We start from the raw sequence: 22,912 nt of genomic DNA on the forward strand, positions 1-22,912 counted from the left end.
CAAGCCCCGCCCCTTCCGCTTGTCCCGTGACTCAAAAAAAAAAAAAAAGAGTGCGTGTGAATGAACAATCGCCGCCCATTTTACTACAACCGATGACGGAACGCGGAGGAATATTTAAGGTGACAGTGGCGGCAGACGTTACGCGCCTCTGACGGGGCTGTTCCTGTCTGTTTTATTATTTTTTTGGAGCGAAATAAAAAACCGCGCGCGTCATTTGTACCGAGAAACGGGTCAGTGGGCTGGCGGACGAGCGCGTGTGTGTGTGTGTGTGGGGGGGGGGTCAAGTCGATGCGTCTAAAAGGCACAAAGGAATCCAGTGAAAGTGTTTTGAAAAAAACTCACCAGTGTAGCTAAATTCTAACAGAGGTGTTACCATAGAAACCAAATATTTTTAGAGCCAGCGTAGGTTGAAAAACTTTGTCAGCCATGTGTGGAATTTTAGCTTTCATGATAGTTTCTGGAATATTTGGTCAGGATGTTCACCATCCGGGGAAAAAAAAGATGTTTCTAAGGGACTTTAGTTCTTTAGCAACTATGTGAGAAATAATTCAGTTCTCGTCCTGTTTTGTGGATCTTCTGGTTCTGGTTTTGTCGTCTTTGGACTGAACCATCACGTGGGGGGTGAAAGTGAAGAGAAAGTTGTTGTTGTTTTTTCCTCTCAGCCCCGTGTCTCTGTTATCTCTGGCTCTTTGCCACTTATGATGAAGCCACATTAGAAAGGAGGTGGGTGTGTGACTCATACCCTGAAGTTACTCAGACTCTAAAAAAAGTCTCACCTCACTTCACCCCTAGTTTTTGTCCTGGCTCTCTGACTGAGCGTCCTGGATAAATGCCACTTTGGGAGGGAGGGCCGTGGACAAACTCGCCGGTGGGACTGGCGGGTGTCCCAGGAATCTCCAAACTGGGCCGGGAGCGCAAACTGTGCCGTCATAACAAAGCAGCGCTTCCTGCGTCACGGCCGTCCCAGTCCGCCAAGTACATCAAAACAAGCGTGCGCGATAGCACCCTCTGGCCATCTGCATACAGGCTGTCATTATCTTTCCCACTCCACTCATGAGGCGGAACTGTGCCTCCAAAAGGGTGGAGGAGTGTGGTCAGCCTGCCCCCTGTGGCACCAAACACGTTTATCCGTGCATACCTCTCTTTGTTTCTTTTTTTTCTTCTTTTTTTTAAATATGCTGCTAAGGTTGAAGCTCGCTTCCGTGGCAACCATTGCCATGGAAGCAAACCCATCACGATCTGTGGATTTCTGTCCTAAAAGGATGTGGCGACAACGCAGCTGGAAAAGGGGAGGGAGGACTTTTATGAAGCTAGAGCTGTTTTTCCAATCCCAAGTGAGACTTTTTTTCACCTTTTCTGATTTAAGTGGGATAAAAAAAAAGATTTGGGGGCTTTTGAGGTCTGATCACCCTCCCACGTCCCTCTAGATTTCTAGTTGACCTGGATCTGTAGACAGTTTTCCTTTCTGAAGAAATGTTTTATTTTAACGGAAATCGATGAGTCTTTAGAGGAAATGACACAAATAAGATAATATTCTCGCCAATTTTTACCAGGGGAACCCCCCCCCCCCCATCCAAGACGTCGGTTGTTTGGTTCTTGTTTTTTACTTGAGTTGTGCGCACGTGCCGCCTCTCAGGAAGGAGTGGGCGGTGCCTTTTCTTTTTTTCATTTTGACATCATCAAAGGCGGTTCTTAGTCACAGTCTGGTGCCGACGTTGGAGAGAACCGACACATTTTGGCACAAACAGTCGATTCTTTTACAGGAAGTCCCCATAGCTTGACTTTCTCTGACACACAGGGGGCCCCATTTCCTGTGGTTGTGATGACAGGCCCCCCCCACCCAACTAACCAACTAACCCAGTTTGTTCACGGTCGGTCATTGGTCCGGTGTCGGGTTGGTGAGGAGACGGCCCCACGCTCCGAGTTCCCCTTCCTCCTTTTGTGGCAATCAAAGTTCTGTCTGTGTCTTCAGCGTCTTTCGTTTCCTAAATCGAGATGAAGCAGCAGATGGACCAACGGCCAAAACCACACACTGGTAGAAGTTTGGCGGTTTTGTCGTTTCTACAGTTAGAATGAGAAAACTTTAGGATTGTCTCCCCCAACACCTGTTCGCTACAGCCCCCGCTGGCAGATCAAAAGAATTTTGTTTTTATAAATAGATAAAGTCTCTTTAGTTTTTGGCTGATGTTGTTCACACTACTTTTCGTGTGACCAGCACAAAAAGTGATGGAAATTCATGTTGGCCACATGTAATACATGTCCTGACTTTAACCCTTTCTCTGGGTCCGTGCATCCAAGAAAAAGCTTCAGCACTGGCGGCATGTATTTTGAAAACGTCATGAGATTTTTTTTTCTTCTTTTATACTATTGTTGTGATACCAGGATACAGTCGAGGTGAAAGTTGTTGCAAGTCTTTTGTTGACCCCTTAAGACAAACAGACTGTAGTTTGTGTGTTCGTCCTACGTGCGTCCGACCTGCACTTGCGTATGACCTTCACACCTTATCCGTGTACCATCTGGGCATGGCCATTAAGGGGGTCTGTACCATACTGACTAGAGCGTGGCAGTTTTCCCACGCATTACCCTTAAGTCACCTGTACGTTGTCTGGTTATTTGCTCACTGTACAGCACTTTGGAAACTGCCTGTTTGAGAAATGTGCTATATAAATATAGTGGATTGGATTGACTGAATGCAACTTGTATTATCCTTCCTGATACTTACCACACCTGCAACACGGGTCAGTCTGACTTAATCAAACGACTCATCAGGATTGGTGTCTAACCCTATGCTTACAGCTTGAATGCTAGAAATAAGGAAATTGGACATCATCTGTGTGTACATCTTATGGGTGTCCCTTTGACACGTGCGTGTCACCGCTACACCCTGTGCGTACAGCATTAGCCAGAACTTACCTTGCCAACAACTAGCTAGACTACAGCTTGAAGACACTATACGACAGCATCACCTGTACGTCATTAAGTGTGTGCAATTCATATAAATACAGTAATGACAATTATATGTTCTCTATGACCCTCAATGGGCCCAGGCTATCCAAAAACCTCCTGCACCCATGCAGGGCATGTCCTTGTGACTATGGGGTTACTTTACACATTCACACCTGTATTAATGTCCAGATTTTATAGCTTGTTTTTTTGTGGCACAATTTTAATCAGTCCTGAACGTCCACTTGTTTTAGGAAGGCACAAATGTCCTGTTGGGGTTCAAATGTTTGCGTGTTGCAGCTGTCGCTGCGATCGCAGGTTTTTTTGTTTGTTTTTTCAGATTTTCCTGTGTGTACGTGTTTTCGGAGCTGCAAACGTGATGAAACCCATCGCCGGCTTGGGAAAGGCATGCGCTGGCGTCTAAACACACGCGCACGCAGGGTTCAAAAGGAGCCAGGAGTTTCCTCCAGAACAGGATCTGTATCTGGGGCTGATTACGTAACGGCCCTGTCGAGGGCCGGCTCCGGGCACGGCCCCCTTTGCCCCTCCGCTCGCTCCTTTTCTGGCGCTCCTCCCAGCCTAATCTGCTGGGTTCTTATCAGGCCGGCTCCACTGTGACTCTACAAGGGCAGTAATGCTGTGCAGATGTGGCACCGCAGCCTGACGCCGTTTGCACATCACGGAATGCTGAGAATCATGGGAAATGATGGGTATCTTGACGCTGTTGCAGACATTTCTGACACATCTTTCAAGAGCGTTTAGCAGAAGTGATTTTGTTTCTCTTTTCTTTCTTTCAAGGGGGAGTTAACAGGAACTCCTCTTTTGTGTTTGGAACCACGAGGGTTGTTTTTGATAAAACAAGCCGCATCATCTTTTTTTTTTTTTAATCGAAAGTCATCTGTTCAGTGTGTCACCCAGTTACCGTATTCTGTGTAAAACCAAAACTACTTGCGGTTTTAGTTGGGGGGGGGGGGGGGGGGGGGTGAAAGCAGTGAGTGTTTTTGTGAATGAAAACTGCGATTTTTAGAATCCTTTGAACTTGTACTTTAATTTTTTTTTCCTTTTATTTTTTTGAGTTCCAATCGGATAAAAATCCCCCTCAGAGCTCATCACTTCCTGTTTGTGCCATCACAAGAAATTCCATCGTTGCATCTGAGAAATTCCTATCCCTGCATCAGCAACCAAGCAGAAACACGCCCACGGTCACCTGACTGACTGTAAGCGTATTGGGGTTAAAGCTTTCGGGTAAACCCTCCATCGGACCGCTGAGTCATCAAAGGGGGATTCTTAAAATAAAAAGCACCTGATTTTAACCTCCAGGTTAACAACTGGGTTGGAGCAACAAAGTCTTACTTTGTGTTTATGTTACTATTATTATAAATATGAATGTTTTTTGTGTAAAGAATAAAGATTAAATACCGTATTTTCTGGACTATAAGTCACCCTTTTTTTCATAGTTTGGCAAGGGGTGCGACTTATACTCCGCAGCGACTTATATTAGAACTAAATTGAAATTGATACATTGTTAACCCTCCTGTTATGTTCATTTGTGAGGAACAGAGATGATGTTCCTGGGTCAATTTGATGTATGAGGTATGTTAAGTGTTAAGAAGTTAAGTGACTCAGAGAATCAGCAAACTTTTTTTTACAGTAAGATCTTGAAGGCTAAAAACATAATATTCTATTTTCCAATGATTTCATAAATTCAGAAATGCAATAAAAATGACTACATTCTACAAATACAGGATGAAAACAGAGTATTAGTTGGCCAATGATGCTTCATGAAAGGAATAAATAAATAAGTATGCATGAGAATAAATTACTGTGAAATTATGAGATAAACAGTTTGCTATGATTGTGTCATATGAGGTTGTGGAACTTATTTGTTCTTGGTCCCAGATTTTGTCAAATAAATTTCCCGTCAAAATGCGACTTATAGTCCAGTGCGACTTATCTGTGTTTTTTTTCTACTTTATAATGCATTTTTGGGCTAGTGCGACTTATACTCCGGAGCGACTTATAGTCCGGAAAATACGGTAGATACTTTTGACTATCATACTTTTTTCTGTTGTCCAAGTTGTTCAAGTTATAAACTGACCAATCAGATGCTTCAATAAAAGTAGTACCCAGAGTCTCCTTGTGGTAGGGGTGTGGACTTCCAATAAGTGTGATTGGTGAGAGGGGTTGCCTTAGAAACCATGACTCAGACCAAGGACTGCTTACTGACTGTCTGGCTCCAACTAGATGGCGCCAAAATGGCGACTAAAGTTTTTGAGTCGGTCAGTCGATGCTTTTGACAGAAGTTCACATGAATTCTTTTCAACATAGACCCCCTGACGATTACCCCAAACGATTATCTCAATGGTGCAGATTTAGTAGTAGGTAGTGGGTTTTGGCAGTGAAAAAAATTACGCACTATTTTACCATTCTTGGTGCATCTTGACGGTAAATTATTTGGAGTTTTTTTTGGAACCAATACGAATTTTGATTTACTAGTCAGTTCAATTCTGGTTGTTTTACTGACCTGTGGTACACAGCGCTCAAAAATCTGTCCAAATGTTTTAGTCTGACTTTGGTAAACTACTAAGCCGCACCAATTGATGGAGCATTATGGGTACTGTAGTCCCAGGCCTCGTGGATTGATACGCATTGTACTTCAACTGTTGGATAAAGTTTGACTTATCCGATTGTTTTGTTTTCAGTTGATGAGTCTTGCAGTCTGTGAAATGCATTACATGTAAATATGAAATGGGGGGGTCACATGTGGCTCCAGGGCCTCGGGGGGTCGGACCGAGAGGCGGCGCTGCACGTGGGAATCACCTGACAGAACCTGAGCCGCAGCGGTCTGCACGCGCTCAGACATTGTCGCCTCGCGCCGCCGCTGTAGCTGTGAGTAACGTGATAGCCAGCAGCCTCTGGAGGAGATGAGTGTTAGGTGGCAGCAGACATAAACACACACCCTCTGTGAAAGCGGTAATTACAAACTCGCCACCGTGTCCCCATATGGCCTCCTGCTCGCCGTCCCTCCGTTTGCCCAGCGCTCCTGAGAGGAGCAGCTGAGCGGTCGGACTTCGCTGACAGCAGGAAGAGGACCACTTTGAGCTCTGGTGTGAAGTTCACGCCGTCTTTGTGTTGTTCCCTTTGACTGCTTAACAAAAGGTTTCTCTCGTTTGTTTTTGGTTTCAGGACTGAGGAGACCCCAGAGATATGATTGGCAGCTGAAGCAGAGTCGGTGAATCGATACCCCCGGTGCTTCTCTGACAGGTACGCTCCGCATCGGTGTGTTTGAAGAACGCCGGCCGTTTACCCGCAGCCTATCTGCAGCCGGCAGCGAGCGCCTGCTGGATGCAGATCCTGAGAGATAGCAGGTCACATGCGTCAGCGAGCAGCAGCTGAGATGTAGGACTTCACCGCAAAAAAAGAAAAAGAAAAACAGGCATCCAGAGTTGGTGGGAAGAGAAGAGGAACTAGTGGGAGGAAGCTCTGCGTTTGTCCAGAGCTAAATGTGGAAGAGAGCTTTGCCAAGCAGGAGAAGTGAATCATGAGCTGCGTGTGTGTTTGTGCGACTCTGTTGTTGCTGTTGCTTTGAGAGTCGAGGTGTCGTCATTCTCTGGATTTAGTAGCTAGTATGAGTGTGAAGAGGTTTGTGTTTCAGAGGTCTTTGAAGCTGACATCCTTGTGTGTGAGAATAAAGATGTGTGTTAATGAATAAAGATGTGTCTGTGCATGTGTGTAAATGAAGAACACCGTGTGTGTGTGTGTGAGTCAAGCTATGCATGTGTGTGAGAAAGTTTCTATGTATTTGTGAATAAAGGTGTGTGTGTCTCGTGTGTGTGTGTGTGTGTGTGTATTTGTGTGTATTTTTGTGTGACTAAGCGTGCGTGTGTCTGTATGTATGAATATAGGTGTGTTTGTGAGTGTGTGTGTGTGTGTGGGTGTGTGTGTGTGTGTGTGTGACTAAGCGTGTGTGTGTCTTGTGTGTGTGTGTATGTGTGAATAAAGGTGTGTGTGTGTTTATGAATAAGTGTGTGTGTGTGTGTCTCGTGTGTGTATGTGTGACTAAACGTGCGTGTGTCTGTATGTGTGTGTGTATGTGTGAATAAAGGTGTGTGTGTGTGTGTCTCGTGTGTGTATGTGTGACTAAACGTGCGTGTGTCTGTATGTGTGAATAAAGGTGTGTTTCTGCTCCCCCTCCTCTTCGTCTTCATCACGCCTCCCATAATGGGATTAAACCTTCAGTCTATCCTCTGGGCAAACACACACACACACACACACACACAATCGCACACAATCATCCACTTCACAGGAGTTTTTGCTAAATCACCACAAGCCCGACCGGGCCGATCTGCTTGGATCGTTTCCAGCGTTGCACACTCTTGGCGTGTGACCAAAGCCTTTCTCTTTAGCCCCTCCCCCTTTTGTGGGGGTGGGTGTGTGTGTGTGTGTGTGTTCAAACCCACACGCTCTATCTCTTTAAGGATTACAGTAGGCCAGGTCTGCCCTCCAAGGTGAGCTCCTGCTGAGCCATCTGGACCTGCAGATAATCCCAGCGGCTCACTGTCGCCTCCCAGAGGCTGAAAGAGGCTCGGCAGCAAATTTATGACACGAGTTGTAGTTCAGCCGCTCCTGAGTCTGTACAATACAGGCTAATGCAATTTGTTGACACGTTAGTGCAGCTCTGTCCCAGTCCTCATGGAGGCTCCTCCGCCCGCAGGTTCATCTTCTTGGTGCAGACCACCGTCTCCGTGTCGGAGTGAGGCCCTCTCTCTGCTGCGGTGGAGGGCGTCACGCACCCCGTCAGTCCGGTAAGCTCTCGTCTCCGGGTCAAGTTGGAGTCGTCCGCCCGTTTAGACTGAGCGTCTGTCTGACCGCGTCGCTGTCTGGCAGGCTGAATGCATCACGCAGTGGAGCAGTTGAGCGGGCGAGGCACACGGGAATCCTTCCCTCTGGACGGACTCAACCGGGGGCCATGGCCTCCCGTGGGCGGCCGCGCCTGGCAGCCACCTGCCAGGTGTGTAGTCATGACAACGGCCCTAATAAACCGGTCGGTCGGTTGTACTCCAGCACTCGGAGGTTAAGAGTCTCCGTTATGGTTACAGGTGTTCACCCGTCATGAACCAACACCAGCTCCTCCCCCATCTACCTCCAGGACCTCTGAGTGGGCTAAACCATCACAGTAGATATTTAAGCAACGGGTAAGACCAGCCGTCATACGTCAATCAAATTATTTTTTTTCCATGGGTTTAACCGTCTGTTTTTCCTCCTTTCCAGGCCGATGAGAGGCGAAAAGCTGGAGCTACCGCAGGCGATGCTCCCAGGAATGCAGCGGGAGCCGCAGAGAGCCCCGCCCCCTCTCCTTCATCCCCCGCCTCCTCACCGAGGCTGGGAGCAGCTCGGCCAGCTCTACGACTCCCACCTTCCTCCTCAAGGCCACCCCATCCTGTCTCTGCCCAGCGAGCACCCGCTGCGCCTCCACGGCGGAGGCTTCGTTGGCGGCGGCGGCGGCGGCGGACCTCCCCCGAACTCGAACCTTCATCTCAGCAGACCGAGCCCCCCGATGAAGGTGAGGGAGCAACGGTCGAGTTTGGAATAAAGACCGTGAAACAAACATCTCAACTCCTCTGTGTTTTCCTCTGTCTGCATCAGTTGGGGGGTCCTCAGGAGCAGCACGTCCCCCGGGGTCCGCCCTTGCTGGGAGATGAGATGTGGGCTCAGGTGCAGCAGGTAGGAGGCTCCTTAATGAGCTCTGGGTGTGTTTGTCGGAGTCGAAGAGGCTGATCGGGGTCTGTGCTCGTCCACAGCAGAGGGGCTATTCAGGGAAATTGCTGGGGGGTCAGCTGAAGAGACCGGGGCCTCCTCTGGGCGAGCACTCTGTCATCCAGCACACCCCCCTGCCGCCACTGCACACGCCCTCCCGCCTGGCGGCCGACGAGTCCCCCGGCCCCAGCAAGAGGAAGAAGAGTTCGGATCTGGTGAGTTTTCCTCTGATTGTTTGGGTTTGCTCGTGTTTTTTTTTTTGTTTTTTTGTTTACTTCCGATGATAAACGGCGAGTCGTCTCTTTCCGGCGCAGGCGCCACATCCGGCGCCGCAGCGTTACACTGGCCAGTCGGCGCCGTCTCAGCAGCATTCCTCCGCTCACCATCTCCCCTCGAAACCGGCCTTCTGGAACCCCCTTCACAAGGACGGCGGCGTTCCTTGGCCGACGTCGGAACTCAAGAACCAGCAGGCGCACGTCTTTCAGGTCTGACCGCTGACCCGACGGGGAACGCGTTTTAGGCTGAGGTCACGCCCAAAGCTGAGGCCTTTTCTGTGCTTTGACAGGAACACAAACGAGGGATGGGCAGCTACCCCCCTAAGTCCTCCCCTCCCGCCTCCAGCCACATGAATTCCTCGCCGAGAAGCTTCAACACGGCGGGATGTCCTCCTCCTCTTGCTCAGTTCCAGAAGGACGCGCTACAATCTCAGGCCGCAAACCATTCCTCCCCCCGCTCGTCCTACCAGAGTCCCAAACTGGATCCCGCCACGCAGTCCATGGAGCCGCACGGCGTCCACACCCAGAGAGGGGGTGGCGGCCAAACGGCGTCCACTCCAACCAGGGGGGACGGAGAGCGCCACCTAAAAGTCCATTCGTCACCAGCAAACGCTGCTGCGACCAGCAGCAAGAATAGCAGCAGCGGCGGCGTGCCTTACAGCCATTTCAGGCCTCACCCAGGGCTGGGGCACCAGGGCCCTCCTGCCAGCAGCACCTCAGTACCTCAGCAGCAGCACAGTGACCCCCACGAGGCCTGGAGATACCCCAGCGGTCACTCCCTGGTGAGTACGAGCCCCCCACCCCCCGCAGGTGAGCATCCTCTTCCTCCTGTCGCTGATTGGTTTGTGTTTCCTTTAGGAGTCGGCCGTCTTCAGACCTCCAGGTGTGCTACCTCAGCGCCAGCAGAGCCACAATCAAGTCGCGGACGCTCGACTTTCAGAAGTCGGCCCCCCGTCGCCTCCAGCCGCCTCCACACGGACCCCCGTCATTACGCCCAACTCTTCCCGCTCCTCCTGCGCCGTTGGCCACTACAACGGCGCCGTGAGCACGCCCCCCTCTGCCGGTGGCTTTGGGAACGTCGGCGGCTGGCAGAGGGCGGTGGAGGCGCTGCCTCGGAACTCCATGGGGGCCGGCGTCAAACCTCAGGCGGACGCTCCCATGCAGTCGGCGTGTCAAAGAGGCCAAGCTCCTCCCACCAGCAAACCCCATCAGCAGGGATCCCCAAAAGCCCCGCCTCCAAAGGGCAAGATGTCATACTATCCTCAGGCAGGGCAGGTGCCTCCTCTTCCTCCTCCTCCGCAGTTTTCTTCATTTTCCTTGTTCTCCTCGGGCCACCAGAGGGCAGGAGAGAGCGTGATTACGAGCAGGGCATCGAACCCTCCCCCGGCGTACGGCCCCTCCATCAGCTGTTCCCTGGAGCCCCCCAAGCCGGACTCCTCTTCCTCTCAGATGTTCTCTGCTCCTAAATGCGTCCCCCAGTCTATCGAGGAGGCGCTGGACAAGCTAGATGCAGAGCTGGAGGGACACATGCAGGCGGAGGAGAGGAGGAGAAAGGAGAGAGAGGAGCAGGAGAGAAAACAAAAGGAGAAGGAGCAGCAAAGGAGAGAGTGGGAGATTAGAAATAAGATGGAAGAGGAGAGGAAGAAGAAGGAGCAGCAGGAGGAGGAGGAGAGGAAAAAGAGAGAAATTGAGAGAAGGAAAGCATGGGAGATGCAGCAGGAGGAGGAAAGGAGGAGGAGAGAACTGGAGAGATTAGAAAAAGCCAGGCAAGAGGAGAGGAATGAGCGGGAAAGAAAGAGGAGGGAATGGGAGAAGCAAGAGGAGGAGAAGAGAGAACTGCAGAGATTAGAAAGAGAAAAACAAGAGAAGAGGAAAAGGATGGAGGAGGAGGAGAGAAGGAGGAAAGAGGAGGAAGAAAGAAGAAAAGAGGAGAAAAGGATGAGAGAGAAGGAGCAGGCGTCTATTGAAAGCCTTGAAAGGCTGCTGGCGCCCCCACCTCCTCCCCTCTCGTCCCTTGTTTCTGCACCTCCTTCGGGTCCCCCACCCCCCAGCTCCCGGTCCTCCCCTCCTTATCCCTGGCTCAGCCGGGGCGGCGTGCTCCCCAATCCCCCCAGCACCGCCGAGAGGCTCCGCCCCCCTCCCTTGACACCTCAGACGGAGTACGCCCGGGAGAAGCAGCGGCAGAGGGAGCTGTGGAGCGGCGGGAGCGCTTTCACCTCCTCAACCCTCAGCACCTCAGGGACCAACCAGCCGGCGTTCCCCGGGAAACGCCCGGCGATGCAAGCGGCCCCCAACCAACCCAAAGAGTCAGTCCCAACGCCAGCACTTAGAGAGCCCCCCAAGCTCCACCAGGGCTTCACCCGAGAAGCCCCGCCCCCTCTGTCCCTGATCCCCTCCGCGCACAAGCAGGCGAAGGAGAACGACACGGGCGCCGACATGGACGGCGCGCAGTTCGAGGAGGAGCCCTCCACCATGCTCCCCGACGGCCTGGCCAACATCATGGCCATGCTGGACGAATCCATCCAGAAGGAGGAGGAGATGTTCAGCGGTGGGAGGAGCTTCGTTCCGGCCGCAGAGCCAGTCAAGAGCTACCTGTGCGCCCCGGATCTGATCCCAGCGATGAAGAGTCAGCCCCACCCAGAGGACTGTGGCTCCAATGCCAGCCCCCCCGTGCTCAGCCGCCAGGGCTCCCTGGCCTCCCCCTGCAGCAGAACGTCCTCCCTCAACGAGGAGGAGGACGACTACGTCAAAGCTCCTCCCGTCGCTCCTCCAAGCACCAAGCCCGCCGTGGATGTGGTGATGGGAGCACGGAACACCAACTACCGCCACAGCGACCTGGCGAAGCTCTACGGCCTTCCCGAGCGGACGAAGAGCGAGGCAGAGGAGGACTCGGAGGACTCGGAGGCTCCGTCCTGTTCTCCGCCGCCGCAAAGGCCGCACCTCCACCAGACGGGGGTCAACAGCATGTTCAAGTCGCTGGCGAACATGGAGAACCAGCGGTACGCCTACCGCGGCGGGCCTTTCGGGAGACCTCCCCCATCAGCCCTGCTTGGTGTGAAATACTCCTCCTCGCTGTCTTTGGGCCCCGACATCTGCCGCCAGCAGCAAGGAGGCTCCCCCACATCCGACTCCACCAACCCTCCCTTCAGTCCCGCCGTCCCGCCCCAGAGAAGCTCGCCATCGTCAGAGGAAGACGTCAAGGTGAAAATGGAGGACAGCGACGGAGAGATGGAGGACTCCGTCGAAAAAAGGAGCATCCCGCCCATAAAGGTGATCAAGGAGGAGCACGGGCTGACCACCATCTCCGAGTCTTCCCTGAAAGATTTGGGGCGGAGTTGCGAGGCCATCCTCAGCCGCGAGGCGCTGGAGAAGGTCGACAGGCACGGCAAAACCGAGGACTGGTTCAAGTCCGAGAAGGTCAAGGAGCACAAAGACCGGGAGAAGAGGAGGAAGCACGGCCACGGCAGCAGGAAGCGCGAGGACAAAAAGGAGAAGAAGAAGCACAGGGACAAGGGAGACTCCTCCTCTTCGTCGCCTTCGTCCTCCCACTCCAGCCACAAGAGGCACAAGGAGCGAAGAAGCCATAGAGAGAAGAAGGACCGCATGATCCTCGGAGACTCCTCTCACCAAAAGCGGGAGGCGGAGAAGCACAGAACTCACCAGGAGTCGGACAAGAAGAAACGCAAAGATGCGTCCGGCAGCAGCTCCACCAGTGAAGGCGAGCAGACTGAGTGGAGCTCACGCCGGCGGGACCGCTCCTCCGAGCAGAAGACCGCTCAAGACTCCTCGTTCGGTTCCACCGACTTCCTAAAGCTGAAGGCGCTGTCGGACGGCCCGCCAAAGGAGCTGAAGATCCGCCTGATCAAAGTGGAGAGCGGGGACCGGGAGACCTTCATCGCCTCCGAGGTGGAGGAGAAAAGGATCCCCCTGAAGGAGATCAGCATCAAGAACTCCGCCAGCGAAATCATCCGCTCCTGCAGGTACGCGCCTCCTCAGACGGACCGCCATCTGTCTGCGTTTGTGTCCCTCTAAAAGCTTTGCTTCTGTTTCAGGACGGCCCGGGTCAAAGGGAAGTTCAGGGAGTCGTACCTGCTCCCGGCCTTCTCCGTCAAACCCAGCATGGATCCCATTCCAAGGGAGAAGCTCAACCCCCCGACGCCCAGCATCTATGTAGGGACACTCCACTCAGTCATGTGCGTGTGCTGCCCCCTTGTGGACGAAAGTGTGCACTGACAGCAGCTTCTTTTTTTTCTTTTTTTTTTGCAGCTGGAAAGCAAGAGGGACGCCTTCTCCCCGGTGCTGCTGCAGTTCTGTACGGATTCCAAGAATCCCGTTACGGTCATCAGAGGACTGGCTGGATCTCTTCGACTCAGTAAGATCTACCTTTTAAAATCTGACAGCCGTCCCTCGTTTCTTGTAAATGCGACCCCCATTGCGATGTGTATGATGTTGGCCTATAAACGCGTGTGGGAGGAGCTGTTGTCGAAGGGTTTTTAGCTTCATCGCTACACTGAGGCACTGACTGCATATTTACAAGGCACGGAAGACATTTATTTTGAAAAGCTCTACGAAAACATCAATAGTCACGTCTCCACGTCTGGCGTTCATGAGGTCACTCATGGACGCGTTCTCTGACCTGGTTTGACAAAAAAAAAAAAAAAAAAAAAATTAGAGGAACTTTTATAAGAATCGTGGCGTGGCCGGTGCTCGTAACGCATCTCCCAGCTATGCACTTAAAAAGAACCAGCGATAGACGAAATCTGTGGAGTAGCCCTCTGTATTTGTTGTAGAGCAGAAGTCTGCAACCCTGAGGCTCCATCCACTGTGGCTCTGTGCTGAAAGACTTTTATTTTGGAGGGATTTTAAAAAGTGCCGCCAAAAAAAAAAAAAGTAGACGGACTCAAATATTATTCAATTAATTCAAACAGTTTAAGGACAGTATAGTTCACTCTGCCCAACTCCTGACTGCAGTGTCCTACCCACAAAAAAATCCATCCAGCGATTTAATTAAGTTGGAGTAAAACATTTAGACGGATGTCTGACTGCAGTGTACCACAGAAAATTACTTCAGTCTACCAGAGTTATTATTTAAGGAGCACCAAATTAAAACAGAGATCTTCTATTTCTGAACAAATTCAAGGATCTTAAGTGTGCGGTACGGTTTGAAAATACAGTAAGGGTCACTTAATTGGCTCTGATGTATTTTTAGTTTGTTAGATTTACAAATCTCTGGCTGAAATGCACCATAAATGGTCAAATAAACTATATGTAGCCACACATGAGCTTTGCTGCATTGAGATGTGACAGAAGGTGTCTTTTATTTTGAAAGAAAGTCCTGCGAACCTATGTCAAAAGTTAATTATGTCATATTTTTTTCTTTGTTATATTTATGCCACCCAAAAAAATAGTTCAGTTATATTTATCATAATAGTAACAATCACTTCAACACAAATCAGTGTCATTTTTCTCTAAAGGGTAAAGTAAAACGTTGTGTTTCCTACTGGATTGTTGTCAGTAAGAAATCAACCCAAATGGCTCTTTAAGTGTAAAAGGTTGCAGACCTCCTCACTACACACTTTCTACACTTTTATCTCATTTATATGAAATTTGATAAACTGACACGGCAATCAGGATGCAGAACACACACAAACTTTGAAAAAACACTAAAATTGCACAAAACGAATCTTCAAAAGGTGAATGCAGTGAGGGAATCTTCCTGTAGACTTTCTAAAAGTTTCTTTGTTTTGTATTTTTTTTAGACTTGGGGCTGTTTTCTACCAAGTCTCTGGTGGAGGCAAACGCAGACCAGGCGGTGGAGGTGCGGACTCAGGTGCAGCAGCCCGCCGACGAGAACTGGGACCCCAGCGGCACGGGGCAGACGTGGCCCTGCGAGAGCAGCCGCTCCTACACCACCATCGCCAAGTACGCCCAGTACCAGGCCTCCAGCTTCCAGGAGAGCCTGCAGGTACGCCCACGACCTCTGACCTCTGACCTCCCAGCCGGGGGAAGGGCTCCCTGTTTCTAATGAGTGCCGTCTGTCTGTAGGAGGAAAAAGGCAGCGACGAGGAGGAGGAAGACGAGGACGTGAAGAAGTCCTTGCCCTCCAGTGTGGACGCCAACAAAGACTCCTCCAAGGAGGGCAGCAAGTACGTGGGATCCTGCCAGCTCCCTTTGAGCGCTTCTCCCAGCTTTTCTCCCATTTATTGATTGACTTTTGTTTTTTCAGTGGTGAGCAGAAAGCTGTGGGGAAGATCATCAAATTTGGTACCAATATAGATCTCTCTGATCCCAAGAGGTGAGCTGCTTCCTCCCGCCGCCGCGACCGTCCCTCGCCGGCGGCCTCTCTCCTCACGTCGGGTTGTTTGTGCGCAGGTGGAAGCCTCAGCTGCAGGAGCTGCAGAAGCTCCCGGCGTTCATGCGCGTGGCGTCCAGCGGGAACATGCTGAGCCACGTGGGACACACCATCCTCGGCATGAACACGGTGCAGCTCTACATGAAGGTTCCCGGGAGCCGGACGCCGGGTAAGGGGACGCCGGCCGTCCTTCAGAAAGAAGGAAACCGCCAGCTTTTAGTCCGATACTGACCACGGAACGCTTCTGCAGGTCACCAGGAGAACAATAATTTCTGCTCGGTGAACATCAACATCGGCCCGGGCGACTGTGAATGGTTCTGTGTGCATGAGAACTACTGGGAGGCCATCAACGACTTCTGTGAAAAGTGAGCAGGACCAAAAGTCGCCTCTTCAGTCCAGTCTTTGACTAGACCTTAGCTTGAATGCTCCTTTTCCGTCAGGCATGGCGTGGACTACCTGACGGGGTCCTGGTGGCCGGTGTTGGAGGACCTCTACAACGCCAACATCCCCGTGTACCGCTTCATCCAGCGGCCCGGAGACCTGGTATGGATCAACGCCGGCACCGTCCACTGGGTCCAAGCCGTGGGATGGTGCAACAACATCGCCTGGAACGTCGGGCCTCTGAACGGTAACGAGAGCTCCACCTAGTGGTGGGATGACTCCTCCTGTTTTTACTAAAAATAAAACCCGTTTCTGTGGTCGTTCAGCTTACCAGTACCAGGTGGCGCTGGAGAGGTTTGAGTGGAACGAGGTGAAGAAGGTCAAGTCCATCGTTCCCATGATTCACGTGTCCTGGAACGTGGCCCACACTCTGAAAGTCACAGACCCCGACACGTACAAGATGATCAAGTGAGAACAGTTCCACTGAGGAGAGAATCTGCTATGAAGCCTCCAGGATTTCTGACATTCTTCCATCCACATGTGTTTGTTTGGTGACAGACACTGCCTGCTGCAGTCCATGAAACACATCCAGATCCTGAGGGACCAGCTGGTGGCCGAGGGCAAAAAGATCTCCTACCAGAGTCGGGTGAAGGACGAGCCCGCCTACTACTGCAACGAGTGTGACGTGAGTGTCCGCCGGGCGCCAGGACGAGGGTCCAAACCCCACGCTGGTTTAGGAGCTTGAGAAGATTAGGTGTATGTTATACACAATCCAGTAGGAAATACGTTTTACTTTACCCTTTAGAGAAATATGACACTGATTTGATTACATAGATGTTGTTCCCCGTTTAGTAAGAAAATACTCTAACAAAGTGAAACTATAAACGTCAATTTATTTATTTTTTTGGCAACTTAAGAAACATTGGTTGCTAAGGAGAATTGGGAATTGTACTTTGAGTTTGAGTTAAAAAAAAGTGCCGAAGTTATTAATCAACTGCAGACATAGAAAAAAAAGCAATGGTTTCTATGGACTTGAACCCTCGTGGAGGCTGTTGCTTCAAAGTAAACATTACATGTTCTCATGGTTACCACTAGGGTTGCACAGGATGAGGAAAACTTGCAACGTGTAATATTGGTGATCAATGATATAACTTGTGAACAAATGGGGCCAGATGGTGGAAAACACAGATTGATGGATCTAGTCTGTGCATGGGAATGGAGCGGAGCAGGGAGCTCAGGGCCTCCTGGTTACACCACAACTACAATCTTGTTCAAACGCCGTTTTATTTCGTTTGACAATTTGAAGGAAGAAATGCAATTTAAATCTGAATTTTCTTGATACATGTCCTCCATTATGATGGAAATGCCACAGGAACAGTTTAAAAAAAACACAGTTTTCATCGGAGTGCGTCTTTTAGGAAACGTTTACCGCAGACTCTGCCGTCTTGGATTGACCCTGTCCACAGGCTGAACATTTGGCTCCTCCCCTCACAGGTGGAGGTGTTCGACTTGCTGTTTGTGACGTGTGAGAGCAGCAGCAGGAAGACGTACGTGGTTCACTGTGAGGACTGCGCCCGGCAGCGCAGCCCCAACCTCACCAACGTGGTGGTGCTGGAGCAGTACCGCGTGGAGGAGCTCATGAGCATCTACGACTCCTTCAACCTGGTGAGCCTCCTCCTCCTCCTTAGCCTTAACCTCCCCCCCCCCCTGCCTTTCTGACTCTGTTCTCCTCCCTTCAGGCCGCTCCCGCCCGGTGACAGAGCTCCTCCTCTGCGTCTCCTCAGCCAAAACCAAAACTCCCGCGTGCCGGGACAACGCGTTTCTTCTTTTCAATTTGAGCGTTTCATTGACTCTGGTTGGTTTTTTTTGCTCCTGCTGTGACTCTCCGAGCAGCCGGTTGTTTACTCGTTACTGTTTACAAAAAGAGTCACCAATAAAAAGTCCCAGTTTACTCTCAGATGGTGCTTGGAAGCGGAAACCGCGGCTGGTGCTGCCCTGGAGCAAAGCGCGGACGCCGGTTTCAGTCCGAACTTTGTACTCGCTGTTTGAACTCTCTGTGGGGTGCTGTCATTTTGAAAAATAATAATTTATTGTTACTTTCTTTGTCTTGTTTTTCTCAAAACTAGATCCTCCTAGATATATACCACATTGGCCTTGTATTTAGAAATAAGAGAAAATGAAAATACTAACAATAGAGTTATGAACATTTTTCTAAAGCATTAAGATTTAAAAAAAAAATAAAAATACAGTTTGGAATGCTTCAAAAAATACGGGTTTTTAGATGTTTTGTTTTTTTATTGGGGGATTTATTCGTTTTTCTGAAGCTGTAAATCTTGTTTTTATGAATCATAATCTTATATCTTCTGGAGATTTAATATTCAGCTGTCACACATTTCATTTCTTTCTTTTTTTGTTGTATTTTTAAAGAAAAAAAAGATCCATCTGGTGTGTTTTTTATTCCGATATTACAGATTTTTGGGGGCTTTTTCGCCGTTGTACATTTAATTTAAGATGTTTCCTCTATTTATTGGGCATGGACGTTCACCCTGTTGTACATTTTTGCTGGTTTTGTTCTCACCGTGACTGATTAGCTCTGAACGAACGGAACGCCGCCGTGTTCCTGGTGCTCGCCTCTCCACTCCTGCCTCTTTTTTTTTAAATTTCCTCCTCGTATGTAAAATCAAATCTTTATCTTGAAAATAACACACCTTTTCCTGTAGACGATAGACACACTACTCGCGTAGAGAAGATGACTAATGGAATGCTGTTTGTATGCTCATTAAGGAGAAAAAGTGTTTTTGTGTTCAGGAATTTTAGATGAGATTTTTTATATCTGTTGATCATGGGCTAGATGGTGCTAATTGTTCTCTTTGAACAAACCTTTTCGGGGTTATTTTTTATTTTTCTTTTGAAATGAGAATTCTATTTTTCCTGTTGCAATATTCCGAGTTTCCTTCTCTTTGTGGTCGTTTATTTATAACTGCACTGTTTATAGAGTTCACACCGACATCCCTGCAGACACACACCAAACTGAGCCAGACATGTCTTAAACACTTGTGAATTTCTGTGACATTACTATTAATAAACGCTTTTGCTAAATCCACACAGGTCTGAGTCTTTAATAGCAGAAAGCTTTGGTGCAAATTCACCGACTGTAAATGGGAACTGGACTGAGTGTCACTGGTTTACTCCCGGCTCCAACCAAAGGAAGTCAATTCTGGAACCAGATGGTGTGGGTAGGCGGCAATTGGCCAATCAGGAAGGAGCTTCTTGAAAGTGGGTTACCCCTTGTTAACGTGCCTCGTTGGGAGTGGGGTCATCTAGACCCACTAGACAGTGCTCTGAACCTTTTTTCTTCAATGATTTGTGATCCTCACTGGTGTCCATGGATTACATGAAATCTTTCCACCTTTATCCACCTTTGTCATGGTAGGGAGAACACGTCAATGTAAGGGTGGGGTCATCTGGACCCCATAGGATATCACAAGGGATACAGGAAATCTGTCAATCACGTGTTCTGAACGTTTGGCTTCTGGGAACCAGCGGGTATTCCTATTCGGAACACGAGAGTCTGGTTCTTGTGTTCTCGCAGGCTGCAGTGGTTGGCCCTATTGCGTCACAGCAAGGAGGCCCCTGGCTCAGAATGGGGGACCCGCGCATGTGTGGGTTTTCTCCGTTGACTCCGGCTTCCTCCAAACGTCCAAAAACATGCTTCATGGGTTACTCTAAATTCTCCCTAGGTGTGGGTGTGTGCGTGCATGGGTGTGTGATTGTGGCCCTGACAGGCTGGCGACGTGTCCAGGATGTCCTCTGCCTTCGCCCCCGGGTGGCCGCCCCTTGACCCCAAAAGAGATAAAACAGGTTTAGAAGATGAATGATATAAGCTCTGTTCAATTCAAGGGAAACACCTGGATGAACAACAAGGACTGACGACACAAACTTTGGTTTCTGATTTTGGCAGAAATGATTTCAGATGATGTCGCCTCAAATGTCCAGCTGATGGAAGTCAACGATGAGAGTTTGGTTCACTTTAGTCTGTAGTGGTGTGTGAAAAACACTGGCTTTCAGCTCCAGTCTGCAAAAACCCACTCATTGCTGTTCTTAACGTGTTCTTGTGCCCTTTTTCTCATGATAGAGGACATAAGTTCAGCCTAAAATTGCATTTCTGTGAATCAGGAGCAGACGAAAAAATGCCGTTAGCCCTTGTACTATCCTATGGGGTCCAGATGACCCTACCCTTACATTGACGTGTTCTTCCTACTATGATAAAGGTGGTGAATTCTGATTCTTCCTAGAAAATAGGAGATTGAATACAAAAATCTGGCTAAAAACAGCATGATCGCAATCAAAAGACCGCTTTGAAAAGAGATCAAAAGATGAACCGCTGAGGACTTCGACAGCACCGGGGGCTGGGCCCCCACAGTCTGAACCAGCTTGTAGATGTTTTTCTTCCTGTTCTCCTGTCCCTCGTGCTGCCATGGAAACACGGAGCCAACGCAAACATTCTGGAGGTAACTCCACCCTCCAGCCGAGCTACAGGTTGGAAGCCGCCGCTAATGTTTGGCACAGCTTCATCAATCACATCCTCAACTTGAAAATGCTATTAGTTTTTTTAAAATTGTGGCTGAGGCGGAATTAATCAGGAACAAACAAAAAAAAAACTTTCCAGGTTGAAATCAAGGAAGCGGATTATTCAAACAGCGAAACTTCCTGGATCATGCAGGAAAAACGGAACCGTTTCCTCCCTGATAAGTCCAGACTGAATACGTTTGAGGAGGGTTCTTGACAGTCGCCATGGGAACTTGACAAGTCCTGCAGGTTTTGGTGGGTTCCTGTGTTCCAGGGTCAACTTGGAGGCCACGGGGCCAACAGGAGGACAGATTACAGGCCAGAAGGACGGAAATCCTGCCTCAAAACACACAGGAAGACGACCGCCATCCGTCGGCCCGTCCACCCTGCTGCAGGCAGGTCACCACATAAGAGCTCCCCTCGCCGGGACCAGACCCTTCATCGGTCCAATCACTGTCCAGCAGAGCAATCCTGATGTCACAGCTTTGTAGTTTGTTTATGCTCGTGTCCTTCGTGTCCAACAAGCGTGAACAGGGCCGGGACCAGAGGCAAATAAACACCAGAGCTCAAAGCAGAGGAGAAAGGCTGGAAAATCACCATCAGACAAGAGACGCTTTTGAGCTTCTGCTCTGATCTTTTATCACTTCCTGGTTCTCCTCCACTTCACTGCTCATCCCTCTGAGGATCTCCTGGATCTCATCTGTGGAGATCTTTAGCTTGACTGCACGTCTTTACATTTTCCATCCTATAAGACGACCGTTTGCTGTAACCCTTGTGCTATCCTAGGCACTTTAACATTGGGAGTTGGTCATCTAGACCCACTAGACAGTGCTCTGAACCTTTTTTCTTCAATGATTTGTGATCTTCACTGGTGTCCATGGATTACATGAAATCTTTCCACCTTTATCCACCTTTGTCACGGTAGGGAGAACACGTCAAAGTAAGAGTGGGGTCATCTAAGATAGCACAAGGGTTAATTGGACAAATTTACAAAAGATCCGCTCTCGTTGATACAGGCAGCAGAGATTAACCCCCACCCCACCCCACCCCGTCTGTCTGGCACTCCCCAACATGGGGGAGTCTGCTTGCCGCTGTCCTGGATGCATAAACTTTCTAAGGAAACCACAAACGGCTGTCCTAAATTCTCCTCTTTGAACCAAAAACCCATTTTGGTTTGTGTGATGGATTCAACCATCAAGATAGGCAGTAAATAGTATTTATCCCTTGTGCTCTCTTAGATGACCCCACCCTTACATTGACGTGTTCTCGCTACCATGACAAAGGTGGATAAAGGTGGAAAGATTTCATGTAATCCATGGACACCAGTGAAGATCACAAATCATTGAAGAAAAAAGGTTCAGAGCACTGTCTAGTGGGTCTAGATGACCCAACTCCCAATGTTAAAGTGCCTAGGATAGCACAAGGGTTAACCCGCTTACACCATGGTCAGTTACAAAAGAAATAAATACTCAACCAGTTTTTAGTACTTTATTCTTGTTATTTTTTTTCGGTTTGGATCCCTTTTTTCCCAAAAAGCGGACTATTTGTTACGTGGAGCGCCCACTCCGACCTCCGATCTCGACGGCAGTGGCAAAGGAAAGCGATATCTATGCTTTCCTTTGCCACTGCAGTCGAGATCGGAGGTCGGAGTGGGAGCTCCATGTATGGAGTTATGGGTTATGGATGGGGTAAATAAAGTATCAGTTCAGAGAGAAAGTTCACCTCCAACCGCTTGTTTTTGTCTAAATGATGAAGCTAAAGTTTCTTTTAAAGAAGCCAGCGCAGTGATACAGAAGGTTTAAGATATGTGACCGGTGTGCATTATCACTGCGCGTTATCACTTTTTAATACACACCCAGCAGCCAATCAGAATTGAGAATTCACCCGGACCCTGGTATAACATGAAATAAACAGCTGTTACTCAGTCATTCTGTTAGTCAGAATAATCATTCTTGATCTGATACCTTTTTCTTAGCGTATTCTTGATAATCCTCATTTATATTTTTTGCAGTGGAAGTTTTTTTAAGGTTAAAAATTGGCCAATCAGATGCCTCAATAAAAGCAATCGGTGCCAGCTGTCCCCCACGTCCAACGTCCGAAACATTCGGTTGACAGATTTGATGTAGTCCGCTTTTGAAGTGGTAGGGGTGTGGCCTTCTCACTCGGTTGGTGAGAGTAGTTGCCATAGAAACGTTGACTGAGACCGACTCAGTCGCTGCTCAGTGACAACGTCTAGCTCCAATATTCTGTATCGCGACCGAATTGACTCCATTTGGCAGGAGATAAACCATCGTCTCTGCATGATGTCACACTGTGTCCAAAGTCCCTCACTACTTACACTACTATGTATGGCGTTCGCCTATTTATCCCTTGTGGTATCCTAGGCACTTTAACATTGGGAGTTGGGTCATCTAGACCCACAAGACCTTTTTTCTTCAATGATCTGTGATCTTCACTGGTGTCCATGGATTACATGAAATCTTTCCACCTTCATCATGGTAGGGAGAACACGTCAATGTAAGGGTGGGGTCATAGGATAGCACAAGGGTTACAGGTCTCTATAAATCTACAATTCCAAAATCCAGTGCCCCTATAAATTTCCCAGAAGTCTCTGTTTCAGAACTAGTGTGCATCG

At 49.4% G+C, this 22,912-nt stretch overlaps 1 protein-coding gene across 3 annotated transcripts in view; it reads left to right on the forward strand.

Annotated features, from left to right (window-relative positions):
• Positions 1-18,811, forward strand: part of LOC101160692 (lysine-specific demethylase 6B) — a 109,896-nt gene extending 91,085 nt beyond the window's left edge. For all 3 annotated transcript variants that reach the window (XM_011487316.3, XM_023965869.1, XM_020711533.2), the window contains 22 exons: positions 6,130-6,207; positions 7,658-7,748; positions 7,831-7,954; positions 8,043-8,138; positions 8,215-8,506; positions 8,590-8,667; positions 8,745-8,915; positions 9,015-9,185; positions 9,266-9,757; positions 9,834-12,955; positions 13,028-13,145; positions 13,242-13,347; positions 14,735-14,940; positions 15,021-15,121; positions 15,202-15,270; positions 15,348-15,496; positions 15,578-15,692; positions 15,768-15,955; positions 16,035-16,176; positions 16,267-16,393; positions 17,203-17,373; positions 17,448-18,811. In XM_011487316.3, coding sequence (XP_011485618.1) covers positions 7,836-7,954; positions 8,043-8,138; positions 8,215-8,506; positions 8,590-8,667; positions 8,745-8,915; positions 9,015-9,185; positions 9,266-9,757; positions 9,834-12,955; positions 13,028-13,145; positions 13,242-13,347; positions 14,735-14,940; positions 15,021-15,121; positions 15,202-15,270; positions 15,348-15,496; positions 15,578-15,692; positions 15,768-15,955; positions 16,035-16,176; positions 16,267-16,393; positions 17,203-17,373; positions 17,448-17,465 — 6,051 coding nt within the window. In that variant the 5' untranslated portion in view covers positions 6,130-6,207; positions 7,658-7,748; positions 7,831-7,835 and the 3' untranslated portion in view covers positions 17,466-18,811. The remainder of the gene's footprint in view (positions 1-6,129; positions 6,208-7,657; positions 7,749-7,830; positions 7,955-8,042; positions 8,139-8,214; positions 8,507-8,589; positions 8,668-8,744; positions 8,916-9,014; positions 9,186-9,265; positions 9,758-9,833; positions 12,956-13,027; positions 13,146-13,241; positions 13,348-14,734; positions 14,941-15,020; positions 15,122-15,201; positions 15,271-15,347; positions 15,497-15,577; positions 15,693-15,767; positions 15,956-16,034; positions 16,177-16,266; positions 16,394-17,202; positions 17,374-17,447) is intronic.
• The last annotated feature ends 4,101 nt before the right edge of the window (positions 18,812-22,912 follow it).

The sequence above is a fragment of the Oryzias latipes genome, chromosome 18, assembly GCF_002234675.1.
Source record: "Oryzias latipes chromosome 18, ASM223467v1".
NCBI lineage: Eukaryota > Metazoa > Chordata > Actinopteri > Beloniformes > Adrianichthyidae > Oryzias > Oryzias latipes.